Raw genomic sequence first — 23916 nt, 5'->3', positions numbered from 1 at the left:
TTAAAGTTTTTGTCGATACGGGTTAACACTGAGGGTTAACACCAATTAGAATTTTTCTTTGCTGGTCTCTGGGGAGATGAATCTAGCTAGCTAAGTCAGCCATCAGCTAGGCCATCAGAAGCTAGATAAAAGGCATATGCCATTCAACTGTATTTAGGACAACGTTTGTGTGAAGTAACAGTGGAATCAAGCAATCCCATTTTGCCTTAATGGGTGGGACTGTTTTTACAAAAACTTCTGCCTACTTGAAGGCCAGCAGGTGTTAACAAAGAGGGTGTCGTTGTTAATGTGTTAGCTTCTCTCTTTTCAAGAATAATGATCATCATCTGCTGAGGGGAACTGTGTTTTTTTATTCCAGCGTGTTTGTGGTGTTAGCCATCTCTTTGAAAAGAACATGTGTGTGTGAAACATGGTTGCATTTAAAGTGGATCTGACAGCATTTTAGCAACATGACATTTACACCCTCAGGAAGAATATGACACATTTAAAAAAATGTTCTGACAAGTGACCACTTAGATATGGTCATATTCATAGATTCTTAGAATGTTTGGTTATTACGTACAGTAAGGCATTTGTGAAAAGTCTATAGTAATATAGAGTGGGAAAGCGGCCGTGCATTTGGACAATTAATAGACACGGCAGTAAACAAAACCAAATAAAAACATCTGTCTTGTCCAGGACCGGAGTCTACACAGAATGGTGCGCTATAGCCAATCAGAGCTACAGTAGGCCTTTATACAAACAAGCCATTTGTCACGCAGACCTTCCATCATTCATTTTGAACTGGACTGTGTGTTTACAGGCAGTTGTAACAGCACGACTTTAGATCATTAGAACGCATTCGCCAAAAGCCACAAAATACACCTGAATCGATTTCTGGAAATATGTAAATACCACAAGCCTCTCTCGCCCTTAGTTATGCACATCAACAACAACAAGGTCCACAATTAATGCTAGCCAGAGCAAGATAAGCTCAAATCTAACGAAGGAACATTAGATAAACCCTCTCAAACCTTTTCAGCTAGTTGGCCGTCAAAATTGCACTGATAAACAATGGGGAATTGTAGCCTCCACATCCTTCTGCAGCTTGCCTGCCAATGCATGCTTGTCCCAACCAAGCACCCAAGCTAACTGGCTAGTTAGCTAGCTTTCTACTTCCAGACACAAATGAGAGAACAACTCACTCACCTTGACTAGCTATTACTTTTTTTCAACTTTAACTTACACGGTCATATTCAGGAGGTGTTGCGTGTTCATATGTATTTTTTATTTAACCTTTATTTAACAAGGCAAGTCAGTTAAGAACAAATTCTTGTTTACAATGACGGCCTACACTGGCCAAACTCGGGCAACGCATGGCCAATTGTGCGCTGCCCTATGGGACTCCCAATCATGGCTGGTTGTGATACAGTCTGGATTCGAACCAGGTTGTCTGTAGTGACGCCTCTAGCACTGAGATGCAGGGTCTTAGACCACTTGGGAGCGCAGTTAGTCAAAGTGAATTTGCGAATGCAAGAGATATTCTAATTGGATAACAGTTGTTCAAGTTCTTGCTAGCTAACCAAATGACACCTGCAACTCTAGCTGTGTATAGCCACCGAAAAACGATGTGAGGGGAAAAAGTCAGTTGCTCACCCACTCCTCGAATGACATGGCATGACATGCTCCTAGCAGCTAGCTAGCTATCTATCCAGCTAACATTAGGCTCCGTTTTTTTAGCTTGCTACAGTACATAAATAGACACTCTAGCCTATTAGCCACGTTATGACTGACTTGTTATCAGTGCCCTCGCTAGTTTGATTGTATTGACATTCCCAGCCTTAGTTACATTCGTCCGTTTTTGTCCAGAATAATGAGTCATTGAAACTGAAATCCCAAATGGAGGCAGCAAACAATGTAGTAGGCCAGCTGTGTATTGGGGAATTATATGAATCATGCATTGAACTGCATCCATCTATTCTGCCAACAATGCCTTAGACTTCGGCATGGAACGTTGAGTCAAATAGAACCTATTTTTAAGATCTCTTATAAAGTTGGTTTTGTAGCATAAACTGGGAATTTGATATTTTTGACTGATATTATGATTTTCTGTTCGTTTCATATCTGCAAAGTCGTTACAACGCTGTCAGTTCCACTTTACACTTTAGGTCACCGGTTACTTGGTGTGCTAACCGTGAAATTTTTTGCAATGGGAAGTAATAGTCAACTGGGAAGTAATAGTCAACTGGGAAGCAATAGTCAACTGGGAAGTAATAGTCAACTGGGAAGTAATAGTCAACTGGGAAGTAATAGTGGGAAGTAATAGTCAACTGGGAAGTAATAGTCAACTGGGAAGTAATAGTCAACTGGGAAGTAATAGGGAAGTAATAGTCAACTGGGAAGTAATAGTCAACTGGGAAGTAATAGTGGGAAGTAATAGTCAACTGGGAAGTAATAGTCAACTGGGAAGTAATAGTGGGAAGTAATAGTCAACTGGGAAGTAATAGTCAACTGGGAAATGCTTAATGTTTTGTTTTTGTTTTCTTATGAATGGGACCTACTGGTTTATGGACTGCTTCTCCTTTTACAGCATGCTGTGTGTGACTGCTGTTTTCATCGGCCCTATGCAGTGGTGTAGTGGTTTCTGGAGAAGTGGGTATATTAACATTTTGCCAAAAAGTTCTTAAACGGCCTGCCCAGCAAAGGAAAGGAACGCTGTTTTCCTCTGTTTTCATGAGTTTTCACAGATTTTCACGATCAAAATATAAATTTTTTAAATATAAATCAAATACAAAAATGTGATGGTTTAAGTCCACAACAATGCTTAAACCACATCAATCTGATTGGGTAGGCCTGTCAGGGCCTGACTCCCCAATGGGTGTACCTCTGTCCACCCAGGCCCATCCATGTCTACACCCCTGATGCAAAAAGCACGTTGACAATTGTGCATCACAAATAGCCGACTAACCAACACTTCGGACTTAACTTTTTAAATACCTGGTTTGCAGACCCATTGTTGCCTTAGTTACCATATACTGGTAGATATCATACATTGAAATGTCTTTCCTACCCTACGCGCTACCGATGTGATTCTTCTGTGAGCTGCTCCATTCCAAAATCCGTTGAGAGCTGCACACGTCCTGCCTGCACATGATATTCCGCCGAAACGAGGTTATGTGCTCGGCACACGAGGCTACTTCATGCAAGATTGCTCTATTGTACTGTATAATTGATAAGTCGTATACCTCCACTACGCTACTTTGATACGCATCAGTAGGGATTAAGTAATCAGTATACGCAACGTCCACCGAAAAACATGTGAGTGTACGGCTTATACCTGTGCATAGCCTCCCCTAGAACACTGGCCCTTTGTGTTTTACTAAGAGTGCACCCTCCTACATGAGTGACCTGGTATTACGGTTCATCTCCTTTCAGAATCACCAACCTGTCACACACTGAAGGCCTATAGGTTCACCACTGTCACACACTGAAGGCCTATAGGTTCACCACTATACTAACATGTCACACACTGAAGACCTATAGGTTCACCACTGTACTAACCTGTCACACTGAAGGCCTATAGGTTCACCACTGTACTAACCTGTCACACACTGAAGACCTATAGGTTCACCACTGTACTAACCTGTCACACTGAAGGCCTATAGGTTCACCACTGTACTAACCTGTCACACACTGAAGGCCTATAGGTTCACCACTGTACTAACCTGTCACACACTGAAGACCTGTAGGTTCACCACTGTACTAACCTGTCACACACTGAAGACCTATAGGTTCACCACTGAAGACCTATAGGTTCACCACTGTACTAACCTGTCACACACTGAAGACCTATAGGTTCACCACTGTACTAACATGTCACACTGAAGACCTTTAGGTTCACCACTGTACTAACCTGTCACATACTGAAGACCTATCAGTTCACCACTGTACTAACCTGTCACACACTGAGGACCTATAGGTTCACCACTGTACTAACCTGTCACACACTGAAGACCTATAGGTTCACCACTGTGCTAATCTGTCACACACTGAGGACCTATAGGTTCACCACTGTACTAACCTGTCACACACTGAGGACCTATAGGTTCACCACTGTACTAACCTGTCACACACTGAAGACCTATAGGTTCACCACTGTACTAACCTGTCACACTGAAGGCCTATAGGTTCACCACTGTACTAACCTGTCACACACTGAAGACCTGTAGGTTCACCACTGTACTAACCTGTCACACTGAAGACCTATAGGTTCACCACTGTACTAACCTGTCACACACTGAAGACCTATAGGTTCACCACTGTACTAACCTGTCACACACTGAAGACCTATAGGTTCACCACTGTACTAACCTGTCACACACTGAAGACCTATAGGTTCACCACTGTACTAACCTGTCACACACTGAAGACCTATAGGTTCACCACTGTACTAACCTGTCACACACTGAAGACCTATAGGTTCACCACTGTACTAACCTGTCACACACTGAAGACCTATAGGTTCACCACTGTACTAACCTGTCACACACTGAAGACCTATAGGTTCACCACTGTACTAACCTGTCACACACTGAAGACCTATAGGTTCACCACTGTACTAACCTGTCACACTGAAGACCTATAGGTTCACTAACCACTGTACTAACCTGTCACATACTGAAGACCTGTAGGTTCACCACTGTACTAACCTGTCACACACTGAAGACCTGTAGGTTCACCACTGTACTAACCTGTCACACTGAAGACCTATAGGTTCACCACTGTACTAACCTGTCACACACTGAAGACCTATAGGTTCACCACTGTACTAACCTGTCATACTGAAGACCTATAGGTTCACCACTGTACTAACCTGTCACACACTGAAGACCTGTAGGTTCACCACTGTACTAACCTGTCACACACTGAAGACCTATAGGTTCACCACTGTACTAACATGTCACACTGAAGACCTTTAGGTTCACCACTGTACTAACCTGTCACATACTGAAGACCTATCAGTTCACCACTGTACTAACCTGTCACACACTGAAGGTCTATAGGTTCACCACTGTACTAACCTGTCACACACTGAAGACCTATAGGTTCACCACTGTACTAACCTGTCACACACTGAGGACCTATAGGTTCACTGAAGACCTATAGGTTCACCACTGTACTAACCTGTCACACACTGAAGACCTATAGGTTCACCACTGTACTAACCTGTCACACACTGAAGACCTATAGGTTCACCACTGTACTAACCTGTCACACTGAAGACCTATAGGTTCACCACTGTACTAACCTGTCACACACTGAAGACCTGTAGGTTCACCACTGTACTAACCTGTCACACACTGAAGACCTGTAGGTTCACCACTGTACTAACCTGTCACACACTGAAGACCTATAGGTTCACCACTGTACTAACCTGTCACACTGAAGGCCTATAGGTTCACCACTGTACTAACCTGTCACACACTGAAGACCTATAGGTTCACCACTGTACTAACCTGTCACACACTGAAGACCTGTAGGTTCACCACTGTACTAACCTGTCACACACTGAAGACCTATAGGTTCACCACTGAAGACCTATAGGTTCACCACTGTACTAACCTGTCACACACTGAAGACCTATAGGTTCACCACTGTACTAACCTGTCACACTGAAGACCTTTAGGTTCACCACTGTACTAACCTGTCACATACTGAAGACCTATCAGTTCACCACTGTACTAACCTGTCACACACTGAAGGTCTATAGGTTCACCACTGTACTAACCTGTCACACTGAAGACCTATAGGTTCACCACTGTACTAACCTGTCACACACTGAAGACCTATAGGTTCACCACTGTACTAACCTGTCACACTGAAGACCTATAGGTCACCACCACCTGTCACACTGAAACCTGTTCACACACTGACTAACCTGTACTGAAGACCTATAGGTTCACCACTGTACTAACCTGTCACACTGAAGACCTATAGGTTCACCACTGTACTAACCTGTCACACACTGAAGGCCTATAGGTTCACCACTGTACTAACCTGTCACACACTGAAGACCTGTAGGTTCACCACTGTACTAACCTGTCACACACTGAAGACCTATAGGTTCACCACTGAAGACCTATAGGTTCACCACTGTACTAACCTGTCACATACTGAAGACCTATCAGTTCACCACTGTACTAACCTGTCACACACTGAAGGTCTATAGGTTCACCACTGTACTAACCTGTCACACTGAAGACCTATAGGTTCACCACTGTACTAACCTGTCACACACTGAAGACCTATAGGTTCACCACTGTACACCTGTCACACTGAAGACCTATAGGTTCACCACTGTACTAACCTGTCACACACTGAAGACCTATAGGTTCACCACTGTACTAACCTGTCACACACTGAAGACCTATAGGTTCACCACTGTACTAACCTGTCACACACTGAAGACCTATAGGTTCACCACTGTACTAACCTGTCACACACTGAAGACCTATAGGTTCACCACTGTACTAACCTGTCACACTGAAGACCTATAGGTTCACCACTGTACTAACCTGTCACACTGAAGACCTATAGGTTCACCACTGTACTAACCTGTCACACACTGAAGACCTATAGGTTCACCACTGTACTAACCTGTCACACTGAAGACCTATAGGTTCACCACTGTACTAACCTGTCACACACTGAAGACCTATAGGTTCACCACTGTACTAACCTGTCACACACTGAAGACCTATAGGTTCACCACTGTACTAACCTGTCACACACTTGAAAACCTATAGGTTCACCACTGTACTAACCTGTCACACACTGAAGACCTATAGGTTCACCACTCTACTAACCTGTCACATACTGAAGACCTATAGGTTCACCACTGTACTAACCTGTCACACTGAAGACCTATAGGTTCACCACTGTACTAACCTGTCACACACTTGAAGACCTATAGGTTCACCACTGTACTAACCTGTCACACTGAAGACCTATAGGTTCACCACTGTACTAACCTGTCACACACTGAAGACCTATAGGTTCACCACTGTACTAACCTGTTCATACACTGAAGACCTATAGGTTCACCACTGTACTAACCTGTCACACACTGAAGACCTATAGGTTCACCACTGTACTGAAACCTAGGTTCACACACTGAAGACCTGTCACACACTGAAGGTTCACCACTGTACTAACCTGTCACACACTGAAGACCTATAGGTTCACCACTGAAGACCTATAGGTTCACCACTGTACTAACCTGTCACACACTGAAGACCTATAGGTTCACCACTGTACTAACCTGTCACACTGAAGACCTTTAGGTTCACCACTGTACTAACCTGTCACACACTGAAGACCTATCAGGTTCACCACTGTACTAACCTGTCAGGTTCACACTGAAGACCTATAGGTTCACCACTGTACTAACCTGTCACACTGAAGACCTATAGGTTCACCACTGTACTAACCTGTCACACACTGAAGACCTATAGGTTCACCACTGTACTAACCTGTCACACTGAAGACCTATAGGTTCACCACTGTACTAACCTGTCACACACTGAAGACCTATAGGTTCACCACTGTACTAACCTGTCACACACTTGAAGACCTATAGGTTCACCACTGTACTAACCTGTCACACTGAAGACCTATAGGTTCACCACTGTACTAACCTGTCACACACTGAAGACCTATAGGTTCACCACTGTACTAACCTGTCACACACTGAAGACCTATAGGTTCACCACTGTACTAACCTGTCACACACTGAAGACCTATAGGTTCACCACTGTACTAACCTGTCACACTGAAGACCTATAGGTTCACCACTGTACTAACCTGTCACACACTGAAGACCTATAGGTTCACCACTGTACTAACCTGTCACACACTGAAGACCTATAGGTTCACCACTGTACTAACCTGTCACACACTGAAGACCTATAGGTTCACCACTGTACTAACCTGTCACACACTGAAGACCTAGGTTCACCACTGTACTAACCTGTCACACACTGAAGACCTATAGGTTCACCACTGTACTAACCTGTCACACTGAAGACCTATAGGTTCACCACTGTACTAACCTGTCACACACTGAAGACCTATAGGTTCACCACTGTACTAACCTGTCACACTGAAGACCTATAGGTTCACCACTGTACTAACCTGTCACACACTGAAGACCTGTAGGTTCACCACTGTACTAACCTGTCACACTGAAGACCTATAGGTTCACCACTGTACTAACCTGTCACACTGAAGACCTATAGGTTCACCACTGTACTAACCTGTCACACTGAAGACCTATAGGTTCACCACTGTACTAACCTGTCACACACTGAAGACCTATAGGTTCACCACTGTACTAACCTGTCACACACTGAAGACCTAGGTTCACCACTGTACTAACCTGTCACACACTGAAGACCTACTAACCTGTCACACACTGAAGACCTATAGGTTCACCACTGTACTAACCTGTTCACACACTGAAGACCTATAGGTTCACCACTGTACTAACCTGTCACACTGAAGACACTTTAGGTTCACCACTGTACTAACCTGTCACACACTGAAGACCTATAGGTTCACCACTGTACTAACCTGTCACACACTGAAGGTCTATAGATTCACCACTGTACTAACCTGTCACACACTGAAGACCTATAGGTTCACCACTGTACTAACCTGTCACACACTGAAGACCTATAGGTTCACCACTGTACTAACCTGTCACACACTGAAGACCTATAGGTTCACCACTGTACTAACCTGTCACACACTGAAGACCTATAGGTTCACCACTGTACTAACCTGTCACACACTGAAGACCTATAGGTTCACCACTGTACTAACCTGTCACACACTGAAGACCTATAGGTTCACCACTGTCACACACTGAAGACCTATAGGTTCACCACTGTACTAACCTTTCATACTGAAGACCTATAGGTTCACCACTGTACTAACCTGTTACACACTGAAGACCTATAGGTTCACCACTGTATAACCTGTCACACACTGAAGACCTATAGGTTCACCACTGTACTAACCTGTCACACACTGAAGACCTATAGGTTCACCACTGTACTAACCTGTCACACACTGAAGACCTATAGGTTCACCACTGTACTAACCTGTCACACACTGAAGACCTATAGGTTCACCACTGTACTAACCTGTCACACACTGAAGACCTATAGGTTCACCACTGTACTAACCTGTCACATACTGAAGACCTATCAGTTCACCACTGTACTAACCTGTCACACACTGAAGGTCTATAGGTTCACCACTGTACTAACCTGTCACACTGAAGACCTATAGGTTCACCACTGTACTAACCTGTCACACACTGAAGACCTGTAGGTTCACCACTGTACTAACCTGTCACACTGAAGACCTATAGGTTCACCACTGTACTAACCTGTCACACACTGAAGACCTATAGGTTCACCACTGTACTAACCTGTCATACTGAAGACCTATAGGTTCACCACTGTACTAACCTGTCACACACTGAAGACCTATAGGTTCACCACTGTACTAACCTGTCACACACTGAAGACCTATAGGTTCACCACTGTACTAACCTGTCACACACTGAAGACCTATAGGTTCACCACTGAAGACCTATAGGTTCACCACTGTACTAACCTGTCACACACTGAAGACCTATAGGTTCACCACTGTCACACGCTGAAGACCTATAGGTTCACCACTGTACTAACCTGTCACACACTGAAGACCTATAGGTTCACCACTGTCACACACTGAAGGCCTATAGGTTCACCACTGTACTAACCTGTCACACTGAAGACCTAGGTTCACCACTGTCTAACCTGTCACACACTGAAGACCTATAGGTTCACCACTGTACTAACCTGTCACACACTGAAGACCTATAGGTTCACCACTGTACTAACCTGTCACACTGAAGACCTATAGGTTCACCACTGTACTAACCTGTCACACACTGAAGACCTATAGGTTCACCACTGTACTAACCTGTCACACACTGAAGACCTATAGGTTCACCACTGTACTAACCTGTCACACACTGAAGACCTATAGGTTCACCACTGACCTATAACCTGTCACACACTGAAGACCTAGGTTCACCACTGTACTAACCTGTCACACACTGAAGACCTATAGGTTCACCACTGTACTAACCTGTCACACACTGAAGACCTATAGGTTCACCACTGTACTAACCTGTCACACACTGAAGACCTATAGGTTCACCACTGTACTAACCTGTCACACACTGAAGACCTATAGGTTCACCACTGTACTAACCTGTCACACTGAAGACCTATAGGTTCACCACTGTACTAACCTGTCACACACTGAAGACCTATAGGTTCACCACTGTACTAACCTGTCACACTGAAGACCTAAGGTTCACCACTGTACTATAGGTTAACCTGTCACACACTGAAGACCTATAGGTTCACCACTGTACTAACCTGTCACACTGAAGACCTATAGGTTCACCACTGTACTAACCTGTCACACTGAAGACCTATAGGTTCACCACTGTACTAACCTGTCACACACTGAAGACCTATAGGTTCACCACTGTACTAACCTGTCACACACTGAAGACCTATAGGTTCACCACTGTACTAACCTGTCACACACTGAAGACCTATAGGTTCACCACTGTACTAACCTGTCACACACTGAAGACCTGTTCACACACTGAAGACCTATAGGTTCACCACTGTACTAACCTGTCACACGCTGAAGACCTATAGGTTCACCACTGAAGACCTATAGGTTCACCACTGTACTAACCTGTCACATACTGAAGACCTATCAGTTCACCACTGTACTAACCTGTCACACACTGAAGATCTATAGGTTCACCACTGTACTAACCTGTCACACTGAAGACCTATAGGTTCACCACTGTACTAACCTGTCACACACTGAAGACCTATAGGTTCACCACTGTACTAACCTGTCACACTGAAGGCCTATAGGTTCACCACTGTACTAACCTGTCACATACTGAAGACCTGTAGGTTCACCACTGTACTAACCTGTCACACACTGAAGACCTGTAGGTTCACCACTGTACTAACCTGTCACACTGAAGACCTATAGGTTCACCACTGTACTAACCTGTCACACACTGAAGACCTATAGGTTCACCACTGTACTAACCTGTCACACTGAAGACCTATAGGTTCACCACTGTACTAACCTGTCACACACTGAAGACCTATAGGTTCACCACTGTACTAACCTGTCACACTGAAGACCTATAGGTTCACCACTGTACTAACCTGTCACACACTGAAGACCTATAGGTTCACCACTGTACTAACCTGTCACACACTGAAGACCTATAGGTTCACCACTGTACTAACCTGTCACACACTGAAGACCTATAGGTTCACCACTGTACTAACCTGTCACACACTGAAGACCTGTAGGTTCACCACTGTACTAACCTGTCACACACTGAAGACCTGTAGGTTCACCACTGTACTAACCTGTCACACTGAAGACCTATAGGTTCACCACTGTACTAACCTGTCACACACTGATGACCTATAGGTTCACCACTGTACTAACCTGTCATACTGAAGACCTATAGGTTCACCACTGTACTAACCTGTCACACACTGAAGACCTGTAGGTTCACCACTGTACTAACCTGTCACACTGAAGACCTGTAGGTTCACCACTGTACTAACCTGTCACACTGAAGACCTATAGGTTCACCACTGTACTAACCTGTCATACTGAAGACCTATAGGTTCACCACTGTACTAACCTGTCACACACTGAAGGCCTATAGGTTCACCACTGTACTAACCTGTCACACACTGAAGACCTGTAGGTTCACCACTGTACTAACCTGTCACACACTGAAGACCTATAGGTTCACCACTGTACTAACCTGTCACACACTGAAGACCTATAGGTTCACCACTGTACTAACCTGTCACACACTGAAGACCTATAGGTTCACCACTGTACTAACCTGTCACACTGAAGACCTTTAGGTTCACCACTGTACTAACCTGTCACATACTGAAGACCTATCAGTTCACCACTGTACTAACCTGTCACACACTGAAGGTCTATAGGTTCACCACTGTACTAACCTGTCACACTGAAGACCTATAGGTTCACCACTGTACTAACCTGTCACACACTGAAGACCTGTAGGTTCACCACTGTACTAACCTGTCACACTGAAGACCTATAGGTTCACCACTGTACTAACCTGTCACACACTGAAGACCTGTAGGTTCACCACTGTACTAACCTGTCACACACTGAAGACCTATAGGTTCACCACTGTACTAACCTGTCACACTGAAGACCTATAGGTTCACCACTGTACTAACCTGTCACACACTGAAGACCTATAGGTTCACCACTGTACTAACCTGTCACACACTGAAGACCTATAGGTTCACCACTGTACTAACCTGTCACACACTGAAGACCTATAGGTTCACCACTGTACTAACCTGTCACACTGAAGACCTATAGGTTCACCACTGTACTAACCTGTCACACACTGAAGACCTATAGGTTCACCACTGTACTAACCTGTCACACTGAAGACCTATAGGTTCACCACTGTACTAACCTGTCACACACTGAAGACCTATAGGTTCACCACTGTACTAACCTGTCACACACTGAAGACCTGTAGGTTCACCACTGTACTAACCTGTCACACACTGAAGACCTGTAGGTTCACCACTGTACTAACCTGTCACACACTGAAGACCTATAGGTTCACCACTGTACTAACCTGTCACACACTGAAGACCTATAGGTTCACCACTGTACTAACCTGTCACACTGAAGACCTATAGGTTCACCACTGTACTAACCTGTCACACACTGAAGACCTATAGGTTCACCACTGTACTAACCTGTCACACTGAAGACCTATAGGTTCACCACTGTACACCTGTACTAACCTGTCACACTGAAGACCTATAGGTTCACCACTGTACTAACCTGTCACACTGAAGACCTATAGGTTCACCACTGTACTAACCTGTCACACACTGAAGACCTATAGGTTCACCACTGTACTAACCTGTCATACTGAAGACCTATAGGTTCACCACTGTACTAACCTGTCACACACCGAAGACCTATAGGTTCACCACTGTACTAACCTGTCATACTGAAGACCTATAGGTTCACCACTGTACTAACCTGTCACACTGAAGACCTATAGGTTCACCACTGTACAAACATGTCTATAATAGATATGACGGCTGTTAAGAGACTGTATTAATGTATTAAGAAAGGAGTGTATATATTTGGCCTGGTGAAGCGGTTTTACGTTCTGACTGAATGGAAGCTGATAATTAGGAGTTTTTTACTCCACTGGTCTCGGGGAAAAAGTATGAGTCCTCACTGTCCAAGACAGATTCAAGACCGAGTACAAATGTATCCGACACAGAAACAAGACCGAGACACTCAATATGTGAGTTCACTGAGTGTACTGTGAATAGCCTACCTCTCTCTCAACATTTATATGAAGGCCAACAAGGCATACAACACACCACACACACTACACTAGAGATACACACACATGCAGGCATGCACAAAACACACAGAGGAGAAAGAAAATATACATACACACACACACACACACAAAACGCAGAGAGAGGGGAGGGGTGAGTAGAGAGTAGCCAGTGAGAGGAATAGAGATTAGGAGAGAGACGGTGTTCATAAATGCTTTATATCTACTGAAGGAGCCTTTTGACTGCACAAAAAACCTGTGCCCTTCTCATACTGTCAATAACAACATCCACAACCACAGGTCCACACCATCATCGTAGACAGAGAGAGGTGGGTAGAGAGAGGTGGGTAGATAGAGGTGGGTAGAGGGGGGTAGAGAGAGGGTAGAGGGGGTAGAGAGAGGGTAGAGGAAAAATAAAAGGGATGAGAGAGAAGACAGGGATGAAGAGGCACGGATGGATGGAGAGGGGTAAGAGAAGAGAGGACTGGCATGAAGGGAGGGGTGAAAAAGAGCAGAACGATTTCATCAGATTGCCGATTGAGTGCAGCCGACGAGGAACAGAATGTTAGCATGGTTTATAAACAGAGAGTAGTAAGAGGAGAGAGAACAATAAAGATGGAGGGAGAGAGAGAGAGAGAGAGAGAGAGAGGAATGAAAAGCACTCTTCTGGTTGTGCAGAGCTAGATGGAGGAGATGAATGGGAGGTGGGGGGGGTTATAGACCACTCTACACCAGGTCCCTGCACTCTTCACTGGGCCCCAGCACCCAGGAAGAACCCCTTCACCCCCGTGACCCCAGGGCTCCACTCAGCCTCTGACCCACATTAATTAACTCTGCTGCTGCAATTACTGACCACACCACCCTCTGGTTAGAGTGACTACACGGGAGAACAATATACTCTGTGTGTGTGTGAGTGAGAGAGAGAGAGAGAGAGAGAGAGAGAGAGAGAGAGAGAGAGAGTGAGAGACGGGAGAGACAGGAATAGATCATACTCAATAAAGCAGGAGAGGAGTGGATTGATAGAGGGGGAAGAGAGTGAGAGACAGGGGTTGGGAGGTACAATCAACCATAGTGGCCTGTGTTGAAGAGAGTGAGAGACAGGGGTTGGGAGGTACAATCAACCATAGTGGCCTGTGTTGAAGAGAGTGAGAGACGGGGGTTGGGAGGTACAATCAACCATAGTGGCCTGTGTTGAAGAGAGTGAGAGACGGGGGTTGGGAGGTACATTCAGCCATAGTGGCCTATGTTGAAGAGAGTGAGAGACGGGGTTGGGAGGTACAACCATAGTGGCCTGTGTTAAAGAGAGTGAGAGACGGGGTTGGGATGTACAACCATAGTGGCCTGTGTTGAAGAGAGTGAGAGACGGGGTTGGGAGGTACAACCATAGTGGCCTGTGTTGAAGAGAGTGAGAGACAGGGGTTGGGAGGTACAATCAACCATAGTGGCCTGTGTTGAAGAGAGTGAGAGACGGGGTTGGGAGGTACAACCATAGTGGCCTGTGTTGAAGAGAGTGAGAGACGGGGGTTGGGAGGTACATTCAGCCATAGTGGCCTATGTTGAGAAGATTGGATCTTTGACAATATCTCCTTATGTCCACTGTACCTTCAGACCAGATTAGGACACACAGCACTTTACACTTTACAAATCCACCACAGCGAACTGTGGAAAAACGGCTCCAAATTAAATCCTCAAAACGCTGTTTCCTGGCTAACCCTGAACACACTGAGTAGGCTTCCAGCACTGCACTGCTCTCCTATCCAGGCAACTAGCTTCACCACTGAGGCATGCCAATAAACCCCCCCCGCTGTAAAATCCACCTGCAGTCGCTCACTAATTGGACTTGGGTAGACAGCTAACAAAGCGTATGTCTTGTTATGGCAATCTAATTGGCTGTGCTGCTTTAGGAAAGAATGAAATAAATCAGTGTTCTGACTCAGGTCGGCCCGGTCTCTACTGAGTCCATTAGAGGAGATAATTGTGTTGGGAGGCAAAGCGTTTGCCCAGCGTTGCCTCAGCGTTGTGGGAGAATGCGGTTGAATTAGAATTGTAACGGTGAATGTGTGCCACTGGAGAGCTGGATGCCCCTAGATACTACAGTGGGAAACCCCAGAGTGGATGTACATGGAGAGTGGTGATGGAGAATCAGATACTGTGAGCTATTATTATATTTCAGCTTGTGTGTTGCTGATATGAGGTGTCGTTCTTTCAGACACCATGTCGGGAGAATTGTGCAGTATATACAACTTGCTAATGAAGACATTACACCCATTTTGTGTGTGTGTGTGTGTGTGTGCGCGCGCATGTGTGCATGCTGTGCCTCTGTACCCAGGAGGACAGGTGCGATCATTAAGATGAATGACAAAGTATGTCCCCTGCCAACACACACACACACACACACACACACACACACACACACACACACACACACACACACACACACACACACACACACACCTGTGCTGTACACACCCGGCTAGACAACAGACGCAAACAAACCTGGGATGCAAACTCTTGGAGAGAGAGGAGGACTGTCTTTGTTTACCCCTCTGGCCCTCTCTCATCCCCCTCTCTCAGTGCTAAATCAAATTCTCTCTCGCTCTCTCCACTCATCTGTTTATTGACTCTTAACACATTAAAGCAACAGCAGCCAAACTAAACTGTCCAGACTGCACTGGCCAGCGTTCACACAGGCACACACAGCATCCATCAGATAGTCCAGGCCTGGGACCAGACTCAACTCAACTAGCAGTTGCCCTTCCTGCAGAATAACCATCTAAAGACAACCAGACCACTCAGACGGGAAACACTGTCTACGAACTCACTGGTGTTAAATGCATTCATTGTGCCATCTTTACATGAAAAATATATGAAAACATTTTCTAGAAGCATCAGTAACAGTATGTGTAAGGAGGAATGTGTGTATCAACTGGAAATGTGTATCTACCATCAATAGATTAGAGAAGAATGGAGAGAGAGAGAGAAAAATAAAAATAAACTCCACTTCACAAATCCAAATGACTCTAGTAATAGTCAAGAGAGAAGGAGAGCTGTTGACCCGGCCTCTGGATCACCAAGGCCGACGGAGCACACTCCCTCAACCATCTAACTGAGACCACTCTGAAAATATGGTCATTCATTTAAGCTAAACAGACCGGGGGAAAAGGGGCACAGTTTCCTTGACACCAATGAAATGGGAATTGGCTCCTGTGCAACTGTGGAGCCGAGGGGGGCCATTGCGGCTCCACCGTGTGAGAGGGCTCTGACAAGGCCATGTCGCGCTAGAGAGTGCTTACTTAACGACGAGAAAACAACAGCGCCTAAAGCCTGGGAACATACAAGCCTAGACAGAGCTCTGTCAAACAGCCAATTTCCTGTTCAATCCAATCCTCCATTTTACAGGCCAGAGAAAGAGAGAGAGCGAGAGATTGTTGAGTGTTTACAGTCTCAAGGAAGAGATGAGAGGCTGTTCTCCCTACTTAAAGTAAAGTGTCTATGAGTGACACTCTCCCACACTTTGACTCATCAACCAGATAAATCAGAGCGACTCAAGGGCTTAGCAACAGAGGAAGACACAATGGAGGAAGAGAGGAGAGGCTGATGAGAGTAAAGTATTGGCCTCATCCGCTACGGAGAAACAAAGAGGAAGAGAAGTCATCCAGAGGTTAGGGACACAGACAGAGGAGGAGATGCGGAGAGATGGAGAGGGAGAAAGGGAGAGCGAGAGAGACACACAAGCATGAACACACTCAGACACACACACATACAAACACATAGCACATGACAGTGAGCTTAGGCCGAATGATTTGATTTAGGTGTGTCCCTGTCTCCTCTTGGCAGACTGGTGAATTGCTGTGTCAAGGCTTGTGGGAGCTTGTGACTCAGAAAGAGAGAGAGAGGGATGGAGAGAGAGATGAGGAGGGAAACGAGAGAGCAAAACAGAGAGATGCTGTGGGGATGAGGAGGAGAGGGAAAGCGCTTGCTCCTTCTCTTCCATTCTTCCTTTTTAATTTCTTTATTTAGTGAAGATAAATAAAATATGACATTAACAGGTGCGTGTCTGCAGTGGCCCTTACCAAAATCTCCTCTCTCTCCGTCTCCCTCTCCCCCATACATCTTCCATCCGCCTACTCCCACTGTCTCCTCATGCTGCCTGTCATCACAGTGCATTCTGTTGTCTCGCTCTCGCTCTCTGTGTTTGATGTGTGTCTGCTAATGTGGCAGCAGCATTGTCTCATTGTCGGCTCTGCTGCCTCTTTTGTTTTCTCTCTGACTTGACAAGTTCATCAGGAAAAGGCGGATGAGATGAACATGTATATATTAATTGTGTTTTGTGTCAAAGACACAGTTTCAGAGAAATATCAGGCTGGAATTGATGGAATTGATACATGTGTACTGTACAGTATGCCTTTGTGTTCATTGCTTGCTTGTGTATTGTGTAGGATTGCATAAGCAGTGAGTGAGTGATTCTCCATCTTAACTTTGTTCGGCTGAGCGCTCTGGCTGTTTTGTGTGTGTGTGTGTGTGTGTGTGTGTGTGTGTGTGTATGACTGTCTCTCTGCCATACCTTTGCTCTGTGGAGGGTTCTGGCTGCGGTCTCGGAGGATGTTGATCTGATAGACAGCGCCGTAGGGCTCAAACAGCTCCTTCAGCTCCTTCTCTGACCAGGAGCGAGGGATCTGGCCCACGAACATCTTGATGGCATCTGGGTCGGGCTGGTCCGAATGCTCCAACGCACCGTTCATCTTCCCGGCCGTGCCGTTACTGAAAAGAGACCACAGGGGGGTGCTAGGTTACATAACAGATCATAGAAGCTACACTACCGTTCAAACGTTTTGGGTCACTGAGAAATGTCCTTTTTTTGCCCACTAAAATAACATCAAATTGATCAAAAATACAGTGTAGACATTGTTAATGTTGTGAATGACTTTTGTAGCTGGAAACGGCATACAGAGGCCCATTATCGGCAACCGTCACTCCTGTGTTCCAATGGCACGTTGTGTTAGCTAATCCAAGTTTATCATTTTAAAAGGCTAATTGATCGTTAGAAAACCCTTTTGCAAATATGTTAACACACCTGAAAACTGTTGTTCTGATTAAAGAAGCAATACAACTGGCCTTCTTTAGACTAGTTGCGTATCTGGAGCATCAGCATTTGTGGGTTTGATTACAGGCTCAAAAACAGAAACAAATAACTCTCTTCTGAAACTCGTCAGTCTATTCTTGTTCTGGGAAATGAAGGCTATTCCATGCGAGAAATTGCCAAGAAACTGAAGATCTCGTACAATGCTTGTGTACTACTCCCTTCACAGAACAGTGCAAACTGCCTCTAAGCAAAATATAAAGAGAAGTGGGAGGCCCCGGTGCACAACTGAGCAAGAGGACAAGTACATCAGAGTGTCTAGTTTGAGAAACAGACGCCTCACAAGTCCTCAACTGGCAGCTAAACGTGGATTAGCTAACACAACGTGCCATTGGAACACAGGAGTGATGGTTGCTGATAATGGGCCTCTGTACGCCTATGTAGATATTCCAGCTACAGTAGTAATTTACAACATTAACAATGTCTACACTGTATTTCTGATCAATTTGATGATAGTTTAATGGACAAAAAATGTGCTTCTCTTTCAAAAACAAGGACATTTCCCAGTGACCCCAAACTTTTGACCGGCAGTGTGCACCTGACATGACATGGAAGATGTGAAAGTACACAGTATTGACATTCTCAGGAAGATGGGAAGGAGAGGTCCACTGGGGTAGCAGCTGGTTCAAGGCTGGGTTCACTGTGCAGCCTGTAATGTTCCATTTATGCCCCCTCCACCCCCCACACACACACACACAAAATGTTTTTTTTTTAAACATCCCGCACCTTGAAAGTACGTCTTGGAGAACATACATCCACTACTGGACGTCAAGATATCACCTCGCCATTTGCGAGACACTTTAGAACAAAATCATTCTATTAATGAAATTGCGTGGCGTCGGGATGGAGAAGATTCATCCATCACGTAGAGTAGGTGACTTTGACAACACATTACTCCAAAGAGAAGCCATGTGATTATATACATCCAAAGATCTATCTCCACACGGTTTAAACAAGGAATTCGACTCCACCTCCTTCCTATAAGCCACATTGAGACTGTTACACAAGCACGCTGTTCCAAATCAGATTCTGCATATCGTTTAATGAGGTTGGCCCCACATATTTATGAACGGCTGTGCCTGATGTCCTTCGTGGTGGGCTATCACATTAATCGATGTGACGTATTTAGGGGAACGGACACCTGCGGCGATTGATTGGTGAGTTGTTCTTCGTGCCCTCTCCCGTCCCCTATAATTCTGTCTCTCTTTGTGACTAATATATATACAGGTAGACCAGAGGGGCCCTGATTGGCAGATGAGGTACAACCCTGATTGGAGGCACCTGCTGCTCATCTGTTGATTTGACCTACACAATGAAGAACGCTGTAAAGCTGAAGCGTCTGTGTGCGTTATCCCTGACGCAGTGAAACATGTAAAACCTTGAATAACGAAGTAAGCTTTACGCAACATATATATTTTTGGGTGCGATTATACCTCTTTGTTCAGCTCAAAATGATAAGCAGCACAATCCCTAGTAAGGGGAGCTTCTGTACATACATTATTTAATCCACATAACATGATTTCAAGAAAACACAATTCCCTCGGAGCAAGTAGGCCTAGCACTCCACTATAAAAGTACAAGATAAAAGAGGACAGCAACACCAGGGAATGTGTGGGTCTGTTTTTTGGTTTTGCTATCCTTGTGGGGGCCAGAAGTCCTCACAAGGAATGTAAAAAAACAAGGACAATTTAGACAAGTGGGGACATTTCGCCAGTCCCCACAATGAAGGGTTAGGGTTAGGTTAGGGTTAGGTTTGGAATTAGGGTTAGGGGTTAGGGGTTAAGGTTAGGGAAAATAGGATTTTGAATGTGAATCAATTGTTTGATCCCCACAATGATAGTAAAACCAATGTGTGTGTGTGTGTGATGAGTCGAGTGTTGTTGTGTTCATGCAGGTCTGGCTCACTCTGTAGAAGGGACTTAGTCTGCTGAGTGCTGAGGGCCTGGACTGTGTTACAAAACACTACATGACATGGTACCAGAACACACACACCATACACTGTTAAAAACACTACATGACACCATAACACACACACACCATACACTGTTAAGTCAGTTCATGTTTCTAAGCCTCTGTAACCTTTCATTTTCCTGCTTCTTTCTGTCTGCTCACGTCGTCCATGTCACGAATCACATTCAATAGTCCTAGTGTGTGTCAAATAAAAACGCGAACTTGGCAAGCTTTTTAAAAGAGAAAATGTGCAATGTGCACACAAACACGCACACACACACACACACACACACACACACACACACACACACACACACACACACACACACACACACACACACACACACGACTCCCTGAGGGAACAATCTGGGATCACAATGGCTGTTTTACATCTTAACGATTTCTCTAAAACGTCCGCCAGCCTCGAACAATCAGCACAGTTGCCATTGATCCCAGGGCGAGCTGCATGAATAGGGCTGGAACGTACCAGCACACACACAGTCTCAGTCTCCACTTCAGCCTGCGGTGCCACGGAACCAGACTTAAAACCCAAACTAAACAAGCTAAAGTCCATGTGCTGCTTTTATCGCTCCACTTTCCCTGTTGTTATTCTCCACAGGAGAAAGGAGAGAGCATTATCTTGAGAGGCAGAAACAAAACATGCCCAAATCCCTTGCTTGGCTAGCTGACAGTCGTAATACCACTCTATAAAGCTCAGGAGGAGAGAGGGAGGAAAAGAGGAGGGGAGTAAAACGAGAGAACGAGGGGATGGAGGGAGAACATACAGACCTTTGAACACGGCCCATCCATCTCCTGCAGAAAGAGCCCAGGCGTTCGGCAGAAACGCCCAATTCTTTAAAGGACTTAAAGGACATGTCAAATAAATGAACAAGCCAGAGAACGAGGGAACGAGCAAACGAGTGCCAACGGTCCCCGCGGCAACCCCTCCACTGTAAGCTGGACGATAAATCCCAGCCACAGCGCCGAGGGGACCGGGCAGGAGTTACGGCCCCAATGAACACCAAGCGTTACGCCAACGTTCACACTCATAAAGCAGAGTGTTGCTTGAACGTTAGACTTTTAAAAACGGCTCCCCTGGCACACAGCACAGCCATGACACCTGCAGTATATCCATCCCTAGACACCGCAGGCTGGAAGCACACAACAACCCACTAACACACTCTGTGTAAAAGGCTTGTTAGTGTGTGTGTGTGAGAGAGAGAGAGAGAGAGAGAGAGAGAGAGAGAGAGAGAGAGAGAGAGAGAGAGAGAGAGAGAGAGAGAGAGAGAGAGAGAGAGAGAGAGAGAGAGAGAGAGAGAGAGAGAGAGAGAGAGAGAGAGAGAGAGAGAGAGAGAGAGAGACAATTCCCCTTTGTTGTGTGTTTGTTTGAGGTCTACAGGGATGAGGCACAATTCCCCTTTGTTGTGTGTTTGTTTGAGGTCTATAGGGATGAGGCACAATTCCCCTTTGAACCATTCACCCTGCCCATCACAGCCCCCACTGCCAACATGCCCCATTACACAGCCATGCACGGACATACGGCTCTATGAATGCTTATAAAACGTCATAATCTGTTATAAGATACACACTGCATGACCGTGGTCTCTGTGGGTTGGTGATGGCTGTGAGAAAGTGACTGTTCAGTATAAAGGAATGAGCTTCTCTCCCCTTCACCCCTGCAGCCCTGGCTGACAAGGTGTTATTGCAGTCAGTGTGTGAGTGAACCTGAAACAGCAGGAGTGTGTCCCGGGGCACAGATTAAGTCATTGAGTGGATCAACTCCTGCCATAGCCTCTCCTTCTCTCCCTCCTTCCCTCCTTCTCTCCTCTCTCTCCCCCTCTCAATTTGAGCCAATTGTCTGCCTTAATGGCTTAACTATTGCTTCCATCACTCCAGTCTCCTTTGCAGCACAGGGCCGTGACTGAGGGGTGATCTACAGTCTTAGCCAAGGCCTGTGTGTGTGTGTGTGTGTATTCCTTGGCAGGGACCATTATGAGACCTTCCCCCTCTCCATAAAGTAGAGCAGCTGAGTGATCCGGTGTTTGTGTGTGTGTGTGCCTCCGTCTCAATTGCACTATGGGTTTAAACACAATAGAGAAAGTTCAACTTTCCCAGCAGTACCAGACAGTGGCAGGAAGATAGCTGAGCTGGCTGTGAACCAGTGAAGCATCTATAAGAGAGATTCTAACATAAATGCTATTCACACCGCAGATCTGCACCATTAGGGATATAGATCAGAATGTTATAGGCTGCTGGTAGCATATACAAAGCTAAAATTCGATAGGAGGATGTGTTTACCAAAAACAGTGATGTCTTGAGTACAATTTTTCAGCTGGAAAGGCCACTGGTAACCTTACACAACTATATTACATACAGGGAGTGGAGATGTCTGACCTGACTGGGAAAAACCTAGGCTCTAGTTCCTAGGAATTCCTAGTGAATCCTGTACACAGTAGGAGGGACTCTGTCGCAGTCACATCAATGCAGGGAGGAGAGTGGCAGACGCCCACGGGAGAGAGAGAAACAGGCAGAGAGAGAGAGAGAGAGACGAAGAGACGGAACGAGAGATGGATGCAGGTGAGTGGGGCCAGCAGTAAGCACAGCTTTGAGCACAGCATGGCCTCTCGGATTCACTGACACACACACACACACTGTCGTTTGGGGTAAGTGGCTCTGGTACACCCTGCTGTTCTTTCCCTCTGTTTTCATTTCCACTTGAACACACACACACACACACACACACACACACACACACACACAAACGTACACACAGACCGACACACCCACCCACATCAATCAAACATCTCTCCAACACACACACCTCCATTCCACTCCTGGACATCAATGGAGTTGTCCCATGGTAGGCCCCTCTGACGCTAGTCATCAGAACATGGTTGGAGGTGGTGTAACCGTCCCACATGAGGAACTAATCTAGTAGACAACAAGAGTGAGAAACATCAGTCTCAGCTCAGACCAAATGACAACGACTACAACAGTGACTGCAACAGCGACTACTACAACAACGACTAGAACGACCACTACTACAGCTATAAAACTCCTATCGCTACTCCTGCACCACTAGACCAAATGACTGTCGATACACCCTAGAGTAGAGCAGACTTACCAAGGGCCATGGAAATGGCCACCCAACTCCTTTGTTGCCAGGTATGGGAACGTTTGAATAAGTGTGCTTAGTTTGACTCGGAAAATGTAGGCTAATGAGTAGGTCCTTAATGGACTGATCCAACGATAAAACAAGTCAATAAAGTATCTTATATAACGGGAACAAGCTTTCAGGAGCTGC

General features: G+C 45.4%; 1 protein-coding gene across 20 annotated transcripts in view; it reads right to left on the bottom strand.

Moving 5' to 3' along the window:
* The window catches only part of LOC112235800 (CUGBP Elav-like family member 2), a 218136-nt gene that overhangs the window by 55169 nt on the left and 139051 nt on the right, over positions 1 to 23916 (bottom strand). For all 20 annotated transcript variants that reach the window (XM_042311682.1, XM_042311680.1, XM_042311679.1 and 17 more), the window contains one exon: positions 18087 to 18283. In XM_042311682.1, the coding sequence (XP_042167616.1) occupies positions 18087 to 18283 (197 nt within the window). The remainder of the gene's footprint in view (positions 1 to 18086; positions 18284 to 23916) is intronic.

The sequence above is a fragment of the Oncorhynchus tshawytscha genome, linkage group LG33 (genome assembly GCF_018296145.1).
Source record: "Oncorhynchus tshawytscha isolate Ot180627B linkage group LG33, Otsh_v2.0, whole genome shotgun sequence".
Classification (NCBI taxonomy): domain Eukaryota; kingdom Metazoa; phylum Chordata; class Actinopteri; order Salmoniformes; family Salmonidae; genus Oncorhynchus; species Oncorhynchus tshawytscha.
Note: the sequence above shows the minus strand (reverse complement) of the source record. Positions and strands in the feature narration are given on the sequence as shown.